The 22,425-nt window shown below is 48.3% G+C and overlaps 1 protein-coding gene across 1 annotated transcript in view; it reads left to right on the plus strand.

The window, feature by feature from the left end:
- Positions 1-22,425, plus strand: part of CNOT3 (CCR4-NOT transcription complex subunit 3) — a 425,129-nt gene that overhangs the window by 99,938 nt on the left and 302,766 nt on the right. The window contains 1 exon segment of the mRNA XM_040327617.1: positions 17,606-17,680. Coding sequence (XP_040183551.1) covers positions 17,606-17,680 — 75 coding nt within the window.

Genomic DNA, 22,425 nt, shown 5'->3' on the forward strand with positions numbered 1-22,425 from the left:
AGGGCAGCCGTCTTACAGACCCCACACTGCGGCTCTCTGCACTATCTTTTCGCCGGCATCATCGCCCGCACGGCCACCCGCGTTTGTGGTGGTCCCAAGTCACCCCCCCTGGGTGTATTTTTCGGCATTTTTTGGCGCTCCTTCACCCCCGCGCCAGCCTGCTCCTTTTCGCGGCCGCCGCACCTTAGGAAAGTCCGCGGCTTCAGCCGCGGCCTACCGGCGCGCCGTTCGTTTCTCCCTGCACTAACTTCCAAAAGCACAGATCGCTCTGGATTTCCACCCCCAGATGTCCCCTGTTCAGCAACCTCATCGGTAAATTATTGCTTTTACCAAGCTGACAGCCCCCCCCCTAGCCTGGGTCCTGTGCTTTGCCTGGCGGCCATTTTTTGGTACACTCCAGCAGCAGTGACACCCAGCATCCCCCCCCCCCTTTTCCCCTCCATAGCCGTCAGTCTTTTGATCCAGGGTTTTGATCCGATCGCCTTTTGGGATCAGGAAGGAATTTTTTTCCCTGCCGCAGCACATTGGCCAGCTTGCCCAGGGTTTTTTTGCCTTCCTCTGGACCAAAAACTTAACTCCCCTTGAGCAAGGATTCTGCGAATCCTCTCTCACCCAATACCTGCACTCCCGCCCACGGTGACTGGCAACAATGGTTAAGTTGCGATACTCTGCAGAAACCATTTGGGGTCTGAGACAATTCGCAACTATATTACCTGCCGTCACCACAATAGCCTTAAAATCAGATCAACTTTTGAGACTCGATCATCGATCGATCATCAAAAATTTCAATAGTTCAACACAGCTCAAGCACATATCATGTGCTTTGCTTAACACTAGATCGGCAGTTAAACACCGATCAGAAATCCATGATTTCTTACTACAAAACGATCTAGACTGCCTCTTTATTACAGAAAGTTGGCTGTCGGACGATTGCAACACCATTCTCGGAGAACTGGTACCAGCAAACTACCGCATCTTAACGGAAAATAGAATAGGGCAAAGAGGAGGAGGCCTGGCGGTGATTCATAAGTCTCATATTGCAATCACCAAACCGGTCCTGCAAAATCCTCTACCTTTTATGGAAACCCTTACGCTTCAAATTCAAGCTCACTCTCAGGAGACCGTTCACATTCTCCTCTGCTATAGGCCCCCTGGGCCCAAATCGCAGTTGCTTCCAGCATTAACTGAGTTCTTATCCACTTACGCCCTTAACAGCAATCATCTTTTGCTGCTCGGGGATTTCAATCTGTGGGCCAACTCCTCACAGGATCCCATCGCGGAGGCCTGCATCGACCACCTGGAAGGGATAGGACTTCAGCAACTCATATGCGGACCCACGCATGCTTCAGGTCACACACTCGACCTAATTTTCAGTCAAAATCTGAAAATAAACATTGTGGGAAATGAACCTTTGCCATGGACAGACCACCATGCAATAAGCTTCATAATTCACAGAATTCCACTAGCTATGAAGGTTCCCAAGCCGGTTACAATACACTGGGCTAGATCTCAGAAAAGGCTCCACTCGGAACTTTTCAGATCCACCCTGGTAAACCGAATTGAGGGTATTCCTCCTCAGCTAGCAGCCTCAGATACACTGGATGCCATAAATACAGCTCTGCTACAGTCAGCCGACTTAGCAGCACCAAAGCGCAAAGTCCGCGGCCGGGCAAAAAAGTCCAGCTGGTTCAATAACCAGCTGTCACTACTGAAGCAAGAGCGCAGAAGGGCGGAAGCCGCCTGGAAAAGAAGTCCTTCAGATGACCGCCTCAACTTCTACAAAGCAGTAACAACACGATATCACAAGGAAATTTTTTTTTTTTTTATCAATAACAGTTTTATTCAGAAGTTTTCAATACACGTATACATGCAAGACCATACACGAAAGCAACATCTAGCGAGGTGGTCAGTTACATATATGACATTCTGCATAGCTCTATCTGATCAGTTATGTGTCCTCTTCACAAAGTAACGAGTAGTTCGTACTGAGCCTTAGCTACATAAACCGGTTAAGTGCAAGGTGCGAGATAATCATTTCAGTGCAACATTGTACTAGTGAACAATCTTGAATCATCCGTGGGTTCACGGGAATAGAGAAGAAGAAGAGAAGATAAGAAACAGAAGAGGGGAAATGGAAAAAGAGGGGACGGGGGGGGAATGGGGTGGGAAATTACCTGTGTGGTTCAGCTACCTGATCTGGGCTCCTCCTCCCGGCGGTGCCAAAGCCCCCAAACCTCATCATGGGCTTCCAGCCTGTCTAGCATTCTGGCCGTCATCCTCTCCATTAGTTCCACATCTTTTATCCTAGCGTACAGGGCCTCAGGGGGGGGTGGGGCGGAGCGCTTCCAGTGTAAAGCCACCAGACATCTCGCTGCTGTGAGGACATGTCTGGTCAGTTTCTTGTAGGGTGCAGGGATTTTCGGTGGGGGCAAACCTAATAAGTAAACTTTCGGGGTCAGGGGGAGCGTCCTGTCTAGAAGTCGGTCCAGTAATTGCTGTACCGAGGTCCAGAAGGGGACTATCAATGGGCAGCTCCAGTAGATATGGATAAGCGTTCCCCTGTCCTGCTGACAGCGCCAGCAGCGGTCCGAAGTGGTCGGGTAAATGGCGTGGAGAACATCAGGTGTCATGTACCAGAAGTAAAGGATTTTATATATGTTCTCCTTGTATAAAGTACAGATCGAAGTTTTTGCCGCTTGAGACCAGATCGCCCGCCAGTGTTCCACAGAGATCTCCTCGCCTAGGGCCTTTTCCCACCTAAGCATATATGCATGTTTGCCTGCCGTTTCCACGGGCCTAGAGTTCAATATTTTATATATGTTAGAGATCAGGCCCCTCTGTGCTGTACCCGCCAATATCAGCCTTTCAAAAGCCGTCGGGGGGGAAAACTGCAGGTTTGGAGCGATAGTCAGAGCATAGTGGCGTATCTGGAGATATCCATAGAACTCCTGGCGCGGCAAATCATGCTTGGCCTGTATGTCCGCGAATGTGCGCATTTTGCGAGTCAGGGGATCCACTAGGTTCCCAAAGTGGAAGAGGTTCCTCGTCGTCCATGGAGTGGACATCCTGTGAGTGAGGCTATCTGGGATTTTGGGGTTGCCGGCGAAAGAGGTCAGGAGGGAGCTGTCGGAGGTTAGCTTATGCTGGCGTATCAATTTGCGCCACGTGCGTCTGAGCTGGGCCATAGGACCTAACAGGCGACCGGGGTCAACCTCCACATCCGCACTCCACAATAAATTGTTTGGGTGCACCGGGGCCAGCCACAGCTTTTCTATTTGTGTCCATTTGTTGTACGATCGTAACGTGAACCAGGAGGTTACTGCTCTCAACTGGGTCGCCTGATAGTACTTAACTAGATCAGGGTATGCCAGACCCCCCTCCGACCTCGCCGCTAGCAACACCGACCGGGGGATTCTATGACGCTTGTAATTCCACGTAAACTGGAGCAGATCGGTCTGAAGTTTTCTCAAATGGGCGTAGGGCACTGGGATGGGCAGGGTTTGAAATAAGTAGAGTATTTTTGGGAGAATCGTCATCTTTACTGCCGCTACTCTCCCCAGTAGGGAGATGTGGTGTTTTCTCCATTGTTGTAAAAGGGTCCTAATGCTGCGGAACAGAGGGGGAAAGTTCTGCTGGTAAATGGTGGCGTAGGTGGGGGTGATGTGGATCCCCAGATACTTCAGTGAGGAGGTTTTCCAGCTATACGGGAAATTGGATCTTAGGTGGGCCACTTCCCCGTCAGGGATGTTGATCGGGAGCGCTTCCGATTTGGACGCATTTATTTTGTAGCCTGAGAGCGCTCCAAAACGATCAAGCTCCGCATGCAGGTTTGGGAGGGAAATCCTAGGCTGGGTGAGTGTGAGGATGATGTCGTCTGCAAATAATGATATTTTGAACTCTTGGTCTCTAACTAAGATCCCTCTAATATCTGGGTTCTGACGGATGGTTGCGGCCAGGGGTTCTACGCAGAGTGCGAACAGCAGGGGAGACAGAGGACACCCCTGCCTGGTGCCGTTGGTTACCGAAAACGCGGTGGAGAGGGCAAAGGGGGTCTTGACTTGGGAGGATGGGTCGGAGTACAGGTGTTGGATAGCCCGCAGGAATGGTCCCTCAAATCCCACATGTCGCAGCGTAGCAAACAGAAAGGGCCATCCCAAGCGGTCAAAGGCCTTCTCGGCGTCCAGGCCCAATAATATGGACCTCTGACCCTCTCTATTTGCCACCTCCACCAGGTCAATTATTTTCCTGGTGTTGTCCCCAGCTTGTCGTAACGGGACAAATCCCACCTGGTCCTTGTGTATAAGGGAGGGGAGAACCGAGTTCAGTCGGATGGATAATAATTTAGTGAAGATCTTCAAGTCTGAATTTAGAAGGGCGATAGGCCTGTAGTTGGCACAGAGGGAGGGGTCCTTATCCGGTTTTGGAATCACCGTGATGAAGGATCATTGCATGTCCCTGGGGACAGCAGTGTCCCTGAGAAATGCATTGAACAGTTTACACATGCGGGGTACAAGGAAATTTTTAAAGCCAAAAAACTTTACTTTTCCATGATGATTAACAGCGCAATGAATCGCCCACGCGAACTCTTCAGGATGGTCACCCAGACCATGAATCCGGGATGTCTTGAAGTCCCCACTTCAGACTCCCAAGAGTTCTGCAATGAACTATCGGATTTCTTCATCAACAAAATTGAAAAAATTCGGGTAAGTATTCGGCAAAACAATACTCCACTCAGTCCCCTCTTCAATCAAAACATCGACAGAAAGCCTCTACAATCAACTAAGTTCACTTTGGAACCCATCTCCATCGATACCACCAAAAAATTCATTGGTGCGCTGCGGAACAGCACTGCACCCAACGACATCATCCCCACCAAGCTACTGAAGGAATGTGCCGACATCCTGGCGCCTCCAATCACACAGCTTATAAATCAGTCATTCAAGGAAGGCATAGTGCCTTCCCTGCTGAAAGAGGGCACAATCCTGCCGATCTTGAAAAAACCTAATTTGGATCCTATGGACCCAACTCACCGCCGTCCCATTACAGGTCTAAATGCTCTGTCCAAGATAATGGAGAAAGTGGTGGTAAATCAGCTGCAACAGCATCTGGATACCCACAACCTACTTGATCCATTTCAGTCCGGGTTCCGTCCCGGACACGGGACAGAAACGGCCTTACTGAAAATATGGGACGATGCGCTCGAGGCCGCAGACGAAGGAGAATCGTGTCTCCTGGTTCTGCTGGACCTAAGCGCAGCCTTCGACACAGTAGACCATAAATTGCTACTGAGACGACTCACAGAAGTCGCCGGAGTCACAGAAGACGCTTTACCATGGTTCTCCTCTTTTCTCGGAAACCGATCACAAACAGTGAAACTGGGATCTTTCACGTCAGAAAAACGCACGGTGCCTTGCGGGGTCCCCCAAGGATCCCCCCTATCACCGGTGCTGTTTAATATCTATCTTCGTCCTCTCTTTGATATTATCAGTAGCCAAGAACTACTTTATCACTCTTATGCAGACGACACGCAATTGTATTTTCGCATCTGCCACAAAAAGGATCATCATCTCAGATTAGAGAAATGTCTCTCTTCAATAGAAAACTGGATGACTAAGAGTTATCTCAAACTCAATAGTGCTAAAACAGAACTGTTCATCTTCGATGCCAGTCGGAAGAGACTACCAGTAACAAACTGGACACCATCGCCCATTCTGGGACAAATCATCGCCCCTAGCTCCAAAGTCAAAAGTTTAGGAGTCACGTTTGACACCTTCATGACTATGGACGCACAAATAGGGTCAGTAGTCAGCGGGGCCCACCATTTGATGCGCCTACTTCGCAGACTCATTCCATTCATCCCCAAAGAAGACGTAGCAGTCGTGGTGGGAACAATCGTGAATTCCAGACTGGACTATGCAAATGCCCTTTACCTCGGGCTCCCCAAGTACCAAATCGCTCGTCTTCAAGTCGTACAGAATACGGCCGCTAGACTTGTGACTGGGAAAAAATCTTGGGAATCAATCTCACCTTCACTGAGATCCCTTCACTGGTTGCCAGTGAAAGACAGAATTGCATTCAAAGCACTCTGCCTGACACATAAGTGCATCCATGGGAAGGCTCCTAGATACCTATGCGACAAGATCAAACCGCACAATTGCAACCGCATTCTGCGTTCCACCGACCAAAAATTGGTCATGGTTCCTAAAACCAAATACAAATCTAAAGGAGAAAGAAGGTTTGCTTTCCAGGGCCCCAGGCTTTGGAATGCTTTACCAACCAGCATTCGGTTGGAGCAAAACCACCTGTCGTTCAGAAGGCAGGTCAAGACCCTGCTTTTCTGATGGCATGAGACACAAACAACCAGCGCCCAGAGGCGATTCAGTTCGCATGTGCCGCGCTATATAAATTTTTCATTCATTCATTCATTCATTCATGCATTGCCAGCACCTGGGCTTCTAAACTGGAGGAGAGGTTTTCACCTTTGTTTGACCCACCTAGAGCGGTGATATCCCCTTCCCTATCACAAAACTACCAAACCAAACCAAAGCAACCAAACTAAGAGGTATTGAGGAGCTGAAGCAGAGGGGTGTGAGGTACCAGGGTAGAGTTTTTTTTGTCAGCCTTGCCGGTACTAGGTACCATCAAGACAGAACCTTTTTTTTTTTTTTTTTTTTTTTACCTTTTTTTTTTTTTTAATTCACTTTCACTAGGAAGGTATTGAGTATGCCTTAATGCACCATTTTCGACCACTGTACCCACTTTCTTTCTTTCTTACTTTCTTTCCTTCCTTCCCTCCTTCCTCTCTACCTGCTGGGTTGCACAAATAAAAAATAAAAAACATACAAGGTTAGTTCAGATCTTCCCTGTTGAGCTGTGTGCCTGACCCCCCCCCCCCTCCCCTCCAGAACACTCCAATCAGCGCTCTTTGCCATTGGCTGAGAGCGCTGATCAGGAGTCAGTCGGCTGCTATTTTAGCATGCACGTCCGACAGATACCTGCCTAACGGCTAGCTTCTGTTGGAAGGGCCGACATACACACAGGCAGAATGTTGGCATTTTTTTTTTTTTTTTAACCAGCAAATGTCTCCAGACATTCTACCCATGTCTATAGGGTTTTAGAGTCTGTAGAAAGTGAGTAATTTTGAGACAAGCAGGTGGTTTCTAATCTGTAACGTTTCTAAAAAATAAATAGGCAGGCTGTCTGATCTATAAAGTGCGTTATCCTGTAGAGACCTGTAATGATCCAAGCCGACCCCAATGCTCTAATTGTCTAAGTGGCAAGGTTTGATGTTGATAAATGTGAAGTTATGCAATTGGGGGGGGGGGGGGGGGCTAAGAATATGCATGCATCATACACAGCGAAAAGTGCTATAAAAATCCACTGATAACTGTGAAAATGGCAGTGAAGGGGTTATCCACTAGGGGGCGCTAATGGGTTAAGTGTGCCCTAAGGGAGTGATTCTTACTGTAAGGGGGCGAGGCTGTAGGCCTGACGTCACTGATTGTCGTTCCCTATATCAGGGAACAGACGATCAGTGTCACTGCCACACAGAAGAACGGGGAAGGTGTGTTTACACACACCTCTCCCCGTTCTTCAGCTCCTGTGACCGATCGCGGGACACCGGCGTTGATTGGGTCCCACGGATGCAATCACGGAGCTTCGGGTCGCGTGCGTGCGCAGGCGAGACCCACAGCTGGGCTCTTAAAGGCGACGTACCTGTGCCCAGCCGTGCCATTCTGCCAACGTATATCGGTGTTAGGCGATCCTTACGTGGTTAAGAGAGGTATTGACTCCAGAGAGAGATCGTTTTGCCCCTGTACAAATCATTAAGAAGACCTCATCTGGAATATGCAGTTCAGTTTTGTGTATTAGTTCTCAAAAAGGATATCGGAACTGGAGAAAGTGCAGAGAAGGGCAACTAACTATAAGGTTGGAGGAACTAAATCTAATCCCTCTTGAGAAGAGGAGATTAAGGGGGGATATGATCAACATGTACAGTTGTGCTCATAAGTTTATATACCCTGGCAGAATTTATGAATTCTTGGCCATTTTTTCAGAGCATATGAATGACGCAAAAACTTTTCTTTCACTCATTGTTGGTGTTAGGCTGAAGCCATTTATTAGTCAACCATGTTTGCTCTTTTTAAATCATAATCACCACAGAAATTACCCGTGTTTACATAGCCCAGTGCTTAATGCCGTGTATTGCCCCCTTTAACGTCAATGACCGCTTGAAGTTTTTTGTGGTATTTGTGGATGAGGCTTTTTATCTTCTTGGATGGTAAAGCTGCCCATTCCTCTTGGCAAAAATCCTCCAGTTCCTGTAAATTCTTGGGCTGTCTTGCATGAACTGCACGCTTAAGATCTCCCCAGAGTGGCTTAATGATATTGAGGTCAGGAGACTAAGATGGCCACTCCAGAACCATTATTTTATTCTGCTGTAGCCAATAACAGGTCGACTTGGCCTTGTGTTTTTTTGGATCTTTATAATTGGAATGTCCAAGTACGTCTCATGTGCAGCCTACTGGCTGATGAATGCAAATGTTCGTCCAATATTTTTTGATAACTTACTGCATTCATCTTGCCATCAATTTTGACCAAATTTCCTGTGTCGGTGTGTAGCTCCCACATCCCCCAAAACATCAGCGATCCACCTCTGTGTTTCACAGCAGAAATGGTGTACTTTTTCATCATAGGCCTTGTTGACTCTTCTCCAAATGAGCCGTTTATGGTTGTGGCCAAAAAGCCAATTTTACTCCTGGAGACTCCAGCACCAGCCACTTGAAAGTAAGAGAAACCCTGTGGTGGTGTTCCCTTACCCTGTCCAGAAAACTCCACGGGTGTTTGTCCCGCTTGGTTGTGGTGTGTTGCATATGGAACCCTGGTGGTGGTTGGTCCTGGGAAGGTGGTCCTCTGTGTCTAGTGTTGGTGGGCATTTATGACTGCTCTCTTTTGGGTTTTGAGCAAGGCCATGGATAAAGTCAAGTCGCCCAGCAGGGCCAAGATAGGGTTATCTTGGACCAAGGCACTCTGTAAGGAGTGCATTGAGGGGTTAGTAAGGGAGCAGTCAGCAAGACAATGTTACGGACCTAATGGCGTCCGGCAAGGAGCCTTTGAGCACCTTCCAGTCTTTTAAGACACTCTTCACTAGCTTCCAGATGCCGCAGCCCCAGATTAATCCTCCACCAGAGCAGCAGAACATTGCACCTAGCTTAACAGATGCTCCCACCGTGAGCGGAGAGAGGCCAGGGGGCTCCAGAGAGGAAATTGAGGAAGAGCCAAACGGCGACTTCAGATGAGGGGGTGAATGGGAAATCCACAAGAACCTCTCGCTTCAAGCTTTCTCTAGAGGAAGTGGAGGAGCTCTTAGGAGCTATTCATACCTCTCTAGGAATCCAGGAGGAAAACAGGAAGTTGTCGCTCCACGACCAGATGTGTAAGGGCCTGGGGGAGCACAAAGAGTGTTTCTGGTCCACGACGGCTTGGTCAATGCAATCCAGAGGGAGTGGCAAGACCCCGAACGCAAACCTTACTTTTCAAGGGCTCTGAAACGCAGGTTTCCTTTTGCGGAAGAGGAGGCGCTAGTCGGGAATAAATCTAAGCTAGATGCAGCCTTTTCCTCAGGCCCGCCATGGCAGCCACAGTGGTGGTCCGCAACATGGAATATTGTCCGACACAGATTAGGCCGCACATTGAAGTGGGAATGCCAAAAGAAACGGTCCTGTCTTCTTTTTCCATGCTTCTTTAAAGGGGTGTCATGCATTGCGGATGCCTCGGCTGAATCGTGAGCATGTCCGCAAGATCTGCATCCCTGTCCAATTAAGCAAGGAGGGGCTTATGGCTTAAGACGTGGCATGGAAATAGCGCGTCCAAAGTCAAGCTTTGCGGGACTCCTCTCACGGGGGATTTTTTGTTTGGGCCAGGTTTGGAAGGCTGTCTTGGATCAGATGAGCATGAAGAAAAAGGCCTTTGTCAATAAAAGGAAATATGGAGAGCATACCAAGTCTTGCCCTCAGAGGAAGTTTAAAGCCCCAAAAAACTGAATGGCAGAAGAAAGTTTGGGGGCAGAAGGGCGTGGGGGCTTTTTTTTTTTTTGTAACACCCCTCCTGAACAGCCAAAAAATACCCAATGACATAACCATGTTGGGGGGAAGATTGGGGGGGCCTTCCTCCCACAGTGGAAGATGATCACCTCCAATCCGTTTGTGTTAGGGATCATAAGAAGAGGATACCGGCTGGAGTTTTCAAAACCTTCCCCGCTCAGACTCCTTATCACCAAGCTGCAGAAAAGTCAGCAACTATTCTTTTTCACTCCTGCGGGAGGAGTCCCAACAGGAGAGACCGGCAGAGGCTTCTATTCCCACATCTTTGTAGTTTGCAAGCCTTCTGGAAAGTTCAGGCTTATCCTGAACCTGAAGCCTCTGAATGTCTGTCACCTACAGGAGGTTTCCGAATGGACTCGGTCTACTCGGTGAAGGCACTTCTTCCCCCAAAGTGCTTCATGGCATCAATAGATTTGAAAGATGCCTATCTGCACATTCCCGTCGCGGAGGGCTACCAGAAGCTCCTTAGATTGGCGGTAAAAACGACATTCCATCTACAGTTCAGGGCCCTTGCCTTTAGTCTATTCCGTCCCCGTCCCCCCATCTTCACCAAAGTCATGGTGGAGGTCCTGGCTTTTCTGCGGCTCAGAGGCATCTTGGTAATCGCATAATTGGACAATCTACTCCTGTTTGCCTCTTCCCTAGAGCAGTTGTCCCAGCATCTACAGGTGGAAAGAGGCATCTTAGAAAGCTTTGGGTGGCTCTTGAACCTGGAAAAATCCAGCTTGGATCTGTCCCAAAGGGTCACCTTCTTGGGCTACGTATTGGATTCAACGAAGCAGAAGGTGGACAGGGCAATGTTGTCCAGGGCAGCCATTGGGTTTCAATAAGAAAAGCCATGTCAGCTTTGGGCTTACTGACATCCACGCACCCGGCAGTACAGTGGGCAGGGCTGTATTTTCGCTCTTTGCAACTGGTCATCCTGAGGGTTTGGGACCACAGTCAGGGGTCCCTGGACTCCTGATATTTGTGCTGGGCCGCGTCAAGGGGTCCCTTTGGTGGCGGAGAAAGGTGGCCTGGAGTGGGTCCTACCGGTCTCCAGGATTGTCACGACCAATGCGAGTGGCACAGGTTGGGGGGGGCGCACCTAGATTCTCACCCAGGTACCTTGTACCATCTGGGAGAGGACGCAAAGAAGTCCTCGAACTGGAGGGATCTGCCTTGAGCGTTTTCCTGGGAAAAACACTAACCGATCCATGGATAACCGAGCTTTTTTTTTTAAAGCCTTAGGCCCCATTCACACCTAGGCGTTTTTACGCCTGAAGCGCACTGCTCACAAACGCCAGAGGGGAGAATTAACATTATTCCCTATGGTGACTGTTCACACCTGAACGCCTGTCGCGCGAAGCTCAAACAAGTCCCGGACCTTTTTGTCGTGCGGTTTGGGCGTATTTGAGCGTTCTTTTCCCCCATAGAAAGTAATGGGAAACGCGCGAATTGAGCGTATCGCGCGACAACGGGCGTTTGCTACGGGCGTTTCGTCGCTTTAATAAATAGAACTTGTCGCCCATGCAGAAGATTAAAAAAATCTACCAACATAGCAACAAGTGATGAAAAGATGATCATTTTTCCTATTGGCTAAAATAAAAAACGCCGAAGTACAAAAACGTCGCACGACGCTGTATGCAAACGCGCAAATACGCGCGACAAAACGCCAGAAAAAACGCCCAAAAAACGACCGAACGACCGACGCTCAGGTGTGAATGCAGCCTTAGGCAGATGGAGACCTTCCTCTGGAACAACTGTGGATAAAGGAAGCGTCTGCGTGTGTGTGTGTGTGTGTGTGTGTGTGTGTGTGTGTGTGTTTTGTGTGTTCTTTTTCTTTTTTTTTTTTTTTTCTTTTCCTTCAACCTGACTATAACCATGATCCACCATGTACATTTCTGGAGAGTCTTCCCTAGGGGAAATGAGGATTAAAAGGGGATCCACAGGGGAATGAGGAGATTTCCAAGGATACAGTTTGCATAACGTGTCACTAGCTTGGGCCTCCAACTGAACCCAGTCAGGTTGATATGCCTCAGAAAAAATTGATAAAGCTGGTTCCCTTGAGCGGTTCTGTAATATCGCGGACAATGGGGAACTCCAAGTCCGCCTCGCCACTTAGTATGCAAAGTGTTCTGAGTCACCCTGCACCCACCGGTATTCTAGATGAATTTATAGGTCAATGTTTGCAGTTTTCTGAAGAATGCGAATGGTACTGGGGTTGGCAGAGACAGAAAATAATATAGGATTCGAAAAAGAACCGTCCTACTTATAGCTGCTATTCTACCCATCCAGGAAAGGGCATGGGACTGGCAGTTCTTAAAGCGGTTGTATACCCACAATAATTTTTTTTTTTTTTTTTTACACCTGCAAGGCAAAAGGCATAATGAGCTAGTATACACCACATACCCCCCCCCCCCCCACAAATAGAGCTTTATTTTGGTGGGTACTGTATTTGATCACCTCTGCCGTGTGTTTTTTTTTTTTTTTTTTTTTAATGACCAGCATTTTGTATTTTGCAAACAGGTTATTTTTGTCCTTCATTGATGTACGCTGATGGGCCTACACTGATGGGCTGCACTGGTGGGTATTGATGGGTGGCATATTTTTGCCGGGATTGGCTCCTTACTCAGATCTGTGATCACCTTGGTCTCAGTGATCACAGCGCATGCCCTGCAGGGGGCACGCGGCGAGTGAGGAAAGGGCCATTATATGGAATCAAATGCTTTGGCCACATCTAAGGACTTGGGGAAGTATTCTCCTAGTTGTACAATGAGCTGCGTCCATCGCATATTAATAGACATGTACTTTCCAGGCATAAAGCTGGTTTGATCTGGGTCAATAATACGAAGTATCACAGAATTAAATCCATTTAGCCAATATTTTAGTAAGGATTTTATAGTCTATATTGAGCAAAGAAATGTGGCGATAAGAGGCACAATCATTGGGATCTTTATCAGGTTTAGTTATCAGAATTACCGTGTCTGAATACATAGATGTCAACAGTCTATCCTCCTGAAATGCCTTTTGTCACAATAGGTGCTATAATGTAATATTGGTGTAACTTTAAATGATAGAGACAGGATATCAACCAAAAATCCAGAAAAAAAACACATGATACAAATGTTCTAAATTTGAGTTGCAGTTTAGTGGGTAAAATAAGTATTTGATCCCCCAACAATAATTCTGGCCCCCACAGACTGGCTGCAGTATGTGCTCATCTGGTGCACACATTTTAGTCCTGTCACTTTAAGAAGGTGCTCCAAACTATGTGCATTAAAGCTACCTGTCCACAGAATCTTTCTTCCATTCAAACCTTGCCATCTCTTTGGGAAAAAAAAAGAATTCCAAAAAACAAAAAAACCCTTGCCATCAAGAGCTGTCAAGATTGTAGACCTGCACAAGGCTGGAATGGGCTACAAGACCATCAGCAAGAAGCTTAGTGAGAGACAACTGTTGGAGCAATTATTCGCAAATGGAAGAAAGATTTAGAGAAAATCTGTAAATAAGAGTGACCTAAATCCCCCCTGAGATGTGTGCAAACCTGGTAACCAACTACAGGAAACGTCTTACCTCTGTGCTTGCCAACAAGGGTTTCTCCACCAAGTACTAAGCTTGTTTTGATTGGGGTTTAAATGCTTTACTCACTAAACTTTAACTCAATATTTATGACATTTCGTGTTTTTTCTGGATTGGTTGGTTTCTATTCTGTAGAGAAGAGGGAGGTGTGGGTATGGCGCTGTTCTGGTATATTTTAAAAAGAGAAAGTGTCTTGTGCCAACGATGTGCAAAGAAATCCAAAACTAAAGACACAAAATGATGACCCCCAGCCGGGTGTTTACTGTAGAGGTTATGTCCCTAATTCAGTGCGGAGTGTGGCTTTCTAAACTCATGTAGATGACAGGTGCATGTGAAAGGTGCCAGGAGTTTACTATTGTTACACCCTCGGCCGGGTGTCAGATGGGTTAATAAAGTGCTATGCTAAGTTATAAGGTGCTGACGCTACAATAAAATGTGGATACTGATTATACCATTGATATACATCAATTCACATTTAGGTGGATGTGCATAAATCAAGTTCATATAAAGTTTGTGGGATAAAATGGTGAAATACAATCCTTTTAAAATAAGTCCTTGATAAAAATGAAGTAAAAATAATAAAGGTGATAAAGTGATTTGTGCTTAAAAACTTCAAGGTTGATGAGTGAACATTTCCGATCTTGCTTTGTGCGTGACAATCCGTGCTCTTTACAAAGTTGCACTCGCCAGAAACTTCTTAGGCCCCATGCACACGAGGCGCTGCTAAACTCGAGTTCAGAGGCATTTGGGCATTTTTTTCAACTGCCCCTGAACACATTTAATGTTATCCTATGTGTCCATGCACACAATCACGTTTTTTGGCGTTTCAAAGCAGTTGGGTTTAGGGCCGTTTTTCCAAACCCAAAATTTTGGGTTCAGAAGCTTTCAGCTTTTGCGTTTTAGACGCAAATCGCGGCAAATCGCGGTACCGGCGTTTTGCCGCGATTTCGTTTATAGGCGTTTTTAAAGGTGACCTATTTTTTTACATTGGAAATCTCAAAAATTATGGCAAATGATGAAAAACCATAAAAAAAAATAAAAAATGTAATTGCTTGCATTGCATTGTGGACAATCCACAACTTGTGGCAGGTGACGTGGCCAGTGGACAATCCACAACTTGTGGCAGGTGACGTGGCCAGGTGACGTGGCAGGTGATGTGGCCAGGTGACGTGGCAGGTGACGTAGCCAGGTGACATGGTAAGTGGACAATCCACAACTTGTGGCAGGTAACGTGGCCAGGTGACATGGTAGGTGACGTGGCCAGGTGACGTGGCCAGTGGACAATCCACAACTTGTGGCAGGTGACGTGGCCAGGTGACGTGGCAGGTGACGTGGCCAGGTGACATGGCAGGTGACGTGGCCAGGTGACGTGGCCAGTGGACAATCCACAACTTGTGGCAGGTGACGTGGCCAGGTGACGTGGCAGGTGACGTGGCCAGGTGACATGGCAGGTGACGTGGCCAGTGGACAATCCACAACTTGTGGCAGGTGACGTGGCCAGTTGACGTGGCAGGTGACGTGGCCAGTGGACAATCCACAACTTGTGGCAGGTGACGTGGCCAGGTGATGTGGCAGGTGACGTGGCCAGGTGACATGGCAAGTGGACAATCCACAACTTGCGGCAGGTGACGTGGCCAGGTGACGTGGCCAGTGGACAATCCACAACTTGTGGCAGGTGGGGTGGCCAGGTGACATGGCAGATGACATGGCAAGTGGACAATACACAACTTGAGGCAGGTGACGTGGCCAGGTGATGTGGCAGGTGACGTGGCCAGGTGACGTGGCCAGTGGACAATCCACAACTTGTGGCAGGTGACGTGGCCAGGTGATGTGGCAGGTGACGTGGCCAGGTGACATGGCAGGTGACGTGGCCAGGTGATGTGGCCAGTGGACAATCCACAACTTGTGGCAGGTGACGTGGCCAGGTGACGTGGCCAGGTGACGTGGCCAGGTGACGTGGCCAGTGGACAATCCACAACTTGTGGCAGGTGACATGGCCAGGTGACATGGCAGGTGACGTGGCCAGGTGACGTGGCCAGTGGACAATCCACAACTTGTGGCAGGTGACGTGGCCAGTTGACGTGGCAGGTGACGTGGCCAGTGGACAATCCACAACTTGTGGCAGGTGACGTGGCCAGGTGATGTGGCAGGTGACGTGGCCAGGTGACGTGGCAAGTGGACAATCCACAACTTGCGGCAGGTGGGGTGGCCAGGTGACATGGCAGATGACGTGGCAAGTGGACAATACACAACTTGAGGCAGGTGATGTGGCAGGTGATGTGGCAGGTGACGTGGCCAGGTGACGTGGCCAGTGGACAATCCACAACTTGTGGCAGGTGACGTGGCCAGTTGACGTGGCAGGTGGCGTGGCCAGTGGACAATCCACAACTTGTAGCAGGTGACGTGGCCAGGTGACGTGGCCAGGTGACGTGGCCAGGTGACGTGGCCAGGTGACGTGGCCAGGTGACGTGGCCAGGTGACGTGGCCAGGTGACGTGGCAGGTGACATAGCCAGGTGACATGGCCAGTGGACAATCCACAGCTTGTGGCAGGTGGCGTGGCCAGGTGACGTGGCAAGTGGACAATTCACAACTTGGCAGGTGACGTGGCCAGTTGATGTGGCAGGTGACGTGGCCAGTGGACAATCCACAACTTGTGGCAGGTGACGTGGCCAGGTGACGTGGCCAGGTGACGTGGCCAGGTGACGTGGCCAGGTGACATAGCCAGGTGACATGGCCAGTGGACAATCCACAGCTTGTGGCAGGTGGCGTGGCCAGGTGACGTGGCAAGTGGACAATTCACAACTTGGCAGGTGACGTGGCCAGTTGATGTGGCAGGTGACGTGGCCAGTGGACAATCCACAACTTGTGGCAGGTGACGTGGCCAGGTGACGTGGCCAGGTGACGTGGCCAGGTGACGTGGCCAGGTGACGTGGCCAGGTGACGTGGCCAGGTGACGTGGCCAGGTGACGTGGCCAGGTGACGTGGCCAGGTGACGTGGCCAGGTGACATAGCCAGGTGACGTGGCCAGTGGACAATCCACAACTTGTGGCAGGTGGCGTGGCCAGGTGATGTGGCAAGTGGACAATTCACAACTTGGCAGGTGACGTGGCCAGTTGATGTGGCAGGTGACGTGGCCAGTGGACAATCCACAACTTGTGGCAGGTGACGTGGCCAGGTGACGTGGCAGGTGATGTGGCCAGGTGACGTGGCAGGTGACGTGGCCAGGTGACGTGGCAAGTGACACGCTAAATACACGTACACTGCTCTCTCAGCTGCTCTGGTCTCACAAAATAGCTGAAATGGTTAAATAATATTGTTTTTTGAGCTTAGGGAGGGTCTTATGATGTTTCTTAACCAAATGCTTATAAACGCAAACGCGGTAAATCGCGGTAAAACGCCGCGAAATTCGCGGCAAAAACGGGCGTTTTAAACGCCGGTTTTTGCGTTTGAAAACTTGTGTTTAGATGAGTTTGCATTTGCTTCTCGTGTGCATGGGGCCTTACCCTCCAGGGGTATGACGCAGTTACGGCATAAGTGCCACTGTGTAGCAGCCTGAGGAAATAGGGCTTTGCTGTGTTTTTTTTGCTTTCCTCTGGATCAGGGATATGCAATTAGTGGCCCTCCAGCTGTTTCAGAACTACAAGTCCCATGAGGCATAGCAAGACTTTGACAGCCACAAGCATGACACCCAGAGGCATGATGGGACTTGTAGTTCTGCAACAGCTGGAGGTCCGCTAATTGCATATCCCTGCTCTGGATCAACTGCTGGGTATAGTATTGTATAACTTTTATTTTTTTCCCCTTTTTTATTGGTTAAACTTATATGGACTTTTTTCAACCAGACTAACTATGTGATGTGCAATGGTCTTAAGACTTTTAGTATCTCTACTTTTTTTGTTAAGTACATAATAAAAGTACTTCATCGTTTTCTCCTTTTTAGCTACACAACGCAGCAAATGCAAACCAGAAAGAAAAGTATGAAGCGGATTTGAAGAAGGAGATAAAGAAACTACAGGTTTGTTTTATTATTTAATACATCTCCTAAAGATTTAGCAAATGTTAAGCAAGAATAGTGTTCAGACTGAATCCATCAGCATTAATCATTTTCATTCCTTATAGTCAGTGTTGGTAAATAGAATGCTTTTTTAAATTTACTTGTTTTATTTTATTTTTTTACGCTTCAGTTGCTTCCTGGTTTTTGGTCTAGGCTAAAATGTCATGCATTAATGAGTCTTCACAGGCATTTTTTTTCTGTCAACAAAAGGAAAGCAAACTGAGGAGAGAGAAGCGCCAAGCCAATCCTTTAAACCGCTTAGGAATTTATTCAGTGTATATACAGTATCTCTCAAAAATGAGTACACCCCCTTAGGGCCAAAACAACAAATCGATTAATCGACAACAAATCGATTATGAAAATAGTTGTCAACTATTTTCATAATCGATTAATCGGCCAGTTGATTAGTTGGCCTGCATATAGAATGCATTATTTGTTTACATATCAGGAAATACAGTGCAGCACACATACAGTTCAGTACACCATCCATACATGTCACTAAGTGCCTGATAGTTTGTGAATGTGAAAGTGTGAGGAGCAATGCCTCATAGGACATGTAGTCCTGGGCAGGAAGTGAGTGGTTCTAAAGGCAGAAGTTTTTTTTACCTTGCTATAGGGAGCGCTCTATACTATACTTTGCAGCTTGCTATTGAGGCACTCTGAAGGCAGGAGGAGCCAGAAGCATCGGTGAGGGACCCCAGAAGTGGAGGATCTGGGCTGCTCTGTGCAATACCATTACACAGAGCAGGTAATATGACAAATTTGTTTAATTAAAAAAAAAATATATATCACTTTAAAGACTCTGTGCAGGGAAGATCAGCATCTGAACCCAGAGAAAGTGGAGGTAATAGAAAGCGTTACAATTACTGCAGTTGGTTATTTATATTTACCACTGCGTATAGATATTTAAGAATTAATTTATTTTTTTATATTTACATATTAACTAAATTGTACACCACACTTTAAGATTATCCGATTAGTCGATTAATCGACCAACTAATCTATTATGAAAATAATCGTTAGTTGCAGCCCTACACCCCCTCACATTTTTGTAAATATTTTATTGTATATTTTCATGTAACACTGAATAAATAAAACTTTGCTACAATGTTGTATAACCGTGTAAATTTTCTGTCCCCTTCATAACTCAACACACAGCCATTAATGTCTAAACTATTGGCAACAAAAGTGAGTACACCCTTAAGTGAAAATGTCCAAATTGAACCCAAAGTGTCAATATTTTGTGTGGCCACCATTTTTCAGCACTGCCTTAACCCTCTTGGGTATGGAGTTCACCAGAGCTTCACAGGTTGCCACTGGAGTCCTCTTCCACTCCTCCATGACAACATCACAGAGCTGGTGGATGTTGGAGACCGTGCACTCCTCCACCTTCCGTTTTTGAGGATGCCCCACAGATTCTCAATAGGGTTTAAGTCTGGAGACATGCTTGGCCAGTCCATCACCTTTACCCTCAACTTCTTTAGCAAGGCAGTGGTCATCTTGGAGGTGTGTTTTGGGTCTTTATGTTGGAATACTGCCCTGCGGCCCAGTCTCCAAAGGGAGGGGGATCATGCTCTGCTTCAGTATGTCACAGTACATGTTTGCATTCATGGTTCCCTTAATGAACTGTAGCTCCTCAGTGTCGGCAACGCTCATGCAGCCCCAAACCATGACACTCCCACCCTCCATGCTTCACTGTGGGCAAGACACATTTGTCTTTGTATGCCTCAGACATGCTTGACACCATCTGAACAAATACGTTTTATCTTGGTCTCATCAGACCACAGGACATGATTCCCGGTAATCCATGTGCTTAGTCTGCTTGTCTTTAGCAAACTGTTTGCAGACTTTCTTGTGCATCATCTTTAGAAGAGGCTTCCTTCTGGAACGACAGCCACACAGACCAATTTAATGCAGTCTGCAGTGTATGGTCTGCGCATTGACAGACTGACCCCCAACCCTTCAACCACTGCAGCAAAGCTGGTAGCACTCATACGTTTATTTCCTAAAGACAACCTCTGGCTATGACGCTAAACGGGTGCACTCATCTTCTTTGGTTGACCCATGGCAAGGCCTGTTCTGAGTGGAACCTGTCCTGTTAAACTGCTGTATGGTCTTGGCCATCGTTCTGCAGTTCAGTTTCAGGGTCTTGGCAATCTTCATATAGCCTAGGCCATCTTTATGCAGAGCAACAATTTTTTTTTCAGATCCTCAGAGTTCTTTGCCATGAGGTGCCATGTTGAACTTCCAGTGACCAGTATGAGAGAGTGAGAGCGATAACATCACTTTGACAGATCTCGGATACCCCGTATGGGAACCTCTGCCAGACCTGTGTCTCCTGTCCTCCAAACATGCCTGCAGACTCTCCATAACCAACCCTCCACACCTGTGTGGCCTGTCTCATGATTGATGGGTTAAGGGTTGGTTATGGGCTGTGGGTGCGTTTGGAGGACAGGAGAACACTGGTTTAGCGGAGGTCCCAAACGGGGTATCTGAAATTGTGACGGGCCTCAATATTCAAGATGAGTCTGTCCAACGTAAATGCTTCCTCTGTCCGGTACCACACAATCCAAGACCCCTTGGCTTTTCCATTCACTATGCGTAGCTTAGTGTAGGGTAAAACATCAGACTCTCTATTAGAATAAGAAGACGTTCTTCTATACAGTTAAAGAGGAGGTTCCCCCTGTCCAGCTCATATTCTAACAATACACCTGTAACCAGAAACACAAATTAACATAAGCCAATTTAACTAATCCCTTAAAGCAGCCAATGTGACTCCCTAACTACAATACACATTAGGGCTCTTTCACACGGGGCGGATCAGTGATGATCCGCCCCATGAACCTCTGTTTGCTCCACTGATCCGCGCTGAGCCGGCGGATGACAGGGCGGTCCCCGCACACTTTTGTCAGCTCTCTATGGGGGGATCGGATGAACACGGACCGTCTGTCGATCCGATCCTCAGATGGATGGAAAAATAGGGTTTCTCTTGTCGTCCATGGACGGACACTGCCTCTTCAATTCTTGACAAGTGGGTTATGTTCCCTGTTTACAGGAGAGGACTAGGCAGAAACATGTTGGATATTCATATACATGTCATTTAAACAGAGTTGAACAGCCTCGCCCAGGGGTGATCCCTCCGGACATAACCCTCCTCCCTGCAGCATGCAGTCTCGGTTTCGTTCTGCCTAGCAAAGGAGAAGGATGTATGGCTCCCTTTGGGCCCAGCGCCCGGAGGAAAAGATTTTATTTTTATTTTGTCTTTTTTTACTTCTATCGAATGTCGGATGAGAGACGGGCTGGATATCCTAGATCCTTGTAGTCTTCTCAGTTCGGCCAGCGAGCGTGAGCACACCTTTGCAAAGAGGCTGGGTCTGCCACGACATGCCCCATGACTCCTGGGGTGGCCAGTGAGCTTTGCTCCAAGGTCCACACATGACTGAGCGGTGGTGTTGTCGTCTCACTCACAGCGGACCGGGCCGATGGCTACATCGCGTGGACAGGAAGTTCTGCATGGAATCGATTTGCCCGGTGGTAGCTGCGCACTTTCTGGCGTCCTTGGACATCCAAAGACGCATACTTGCATGTACCAATCTGCGCAAGTCACCAGAGGTTTCTGCGCTTTGTGATCGGGGAGGACCGCTATCAGTTTGTGGCCCTCCCTTTTGGCTTGGCGTCAGCACCAAGAGTTTTTACCAAGGTGCTCGCGCCGATCCTAGCTTTGCTGAGACAGCGAGGCATTGCCATCGTGGGTTACTTAGACGATCTTCTTCTGAGAGCAGCTTCTGGCTCAGAATTAAGGAAGGACATGTCTATAACCAGCCAGACCCTCCAAGAATTTGGGTGGGTTTTAAACATTCAGAAGTCGGCCCTGGTTCCGACTCAGCGTTTGCAATATCTGGGGTTGATTCTTGACTCCTCGGAAGCAAGGGTCTTTCTACCCCTGGAAAAATTGCAGACGCTCCAGTCTGCTGTGAGAGTTTTGACGTCCCGCAAATGGTCGTCTCTCCGGTTTTGCATGCGAGTTCTGGGCCTCATGGTGGCTTCGTTCGAGGCTGTACCGTACGCCCAGTTCCACACGAGTACTACAGAGGGAGATCCTGTCCAAGTGGAACAGATCTCCATCGTCAGATTCAGGTCAGCCACCTGGTCAGGGCTTCTCTGACTTGGTGGCGGAGATCCCCGGCTCTTCAGTCAGGGAAGTCCTTTCTCCCCTTTCAGTGGATGGTGGTTACGACAGACGCCAGCCTCACGGGCTAGGGGGGGGCGTCCAATGGGCCCAGGGTCATTGAACTCTAGACGAATCCCGTCTACCGATCAATGTCTTGGAACTTCAGGCGATCAAGCTATGTCTCTCCTCGTGGTCAAGGAGGTTGCAAGGCCGCCCGGTCAGGATCCAGTCGGACAACGCCACGGCGGTGGCTTATATCAACCATCAGGGGAGAACTCGGAGCTCGGCGGCAGCGTCCGAGGTCGCTCACATTCTAAGATGGGCAGAAAGAAATGTGCCGGCTCTGTCGGCCGTCTACATTCCAGGTGTGGAAAACTGGCAGGCAGACTACCTGAGCCGCCAGATGCTGGACCAGGGAGAATGGTCATTGCATCCGGAGGTGTTTCAACTCCTCCTGCAGGAGATGGGGAACACCGGATGTGGATCTCCTGGCCTCTCGTCTCAACCGCAAGGTGTCGAGGTTGGTGGCCAGGTC

The sequence above is a fragment of the Rana temporaria genome, chromosome 10 (genome assembly GCF_905171775.1).
Source record: "Rana temporaria chromosome 10, aRanTem1.1, whole genome shotgun sequence".
NCBI classification, from domain to species: Eukaryota; Metazoa; Chordata; class Amphibia; order Anura; family Ranidae; genus Rana; species Rana temporaria.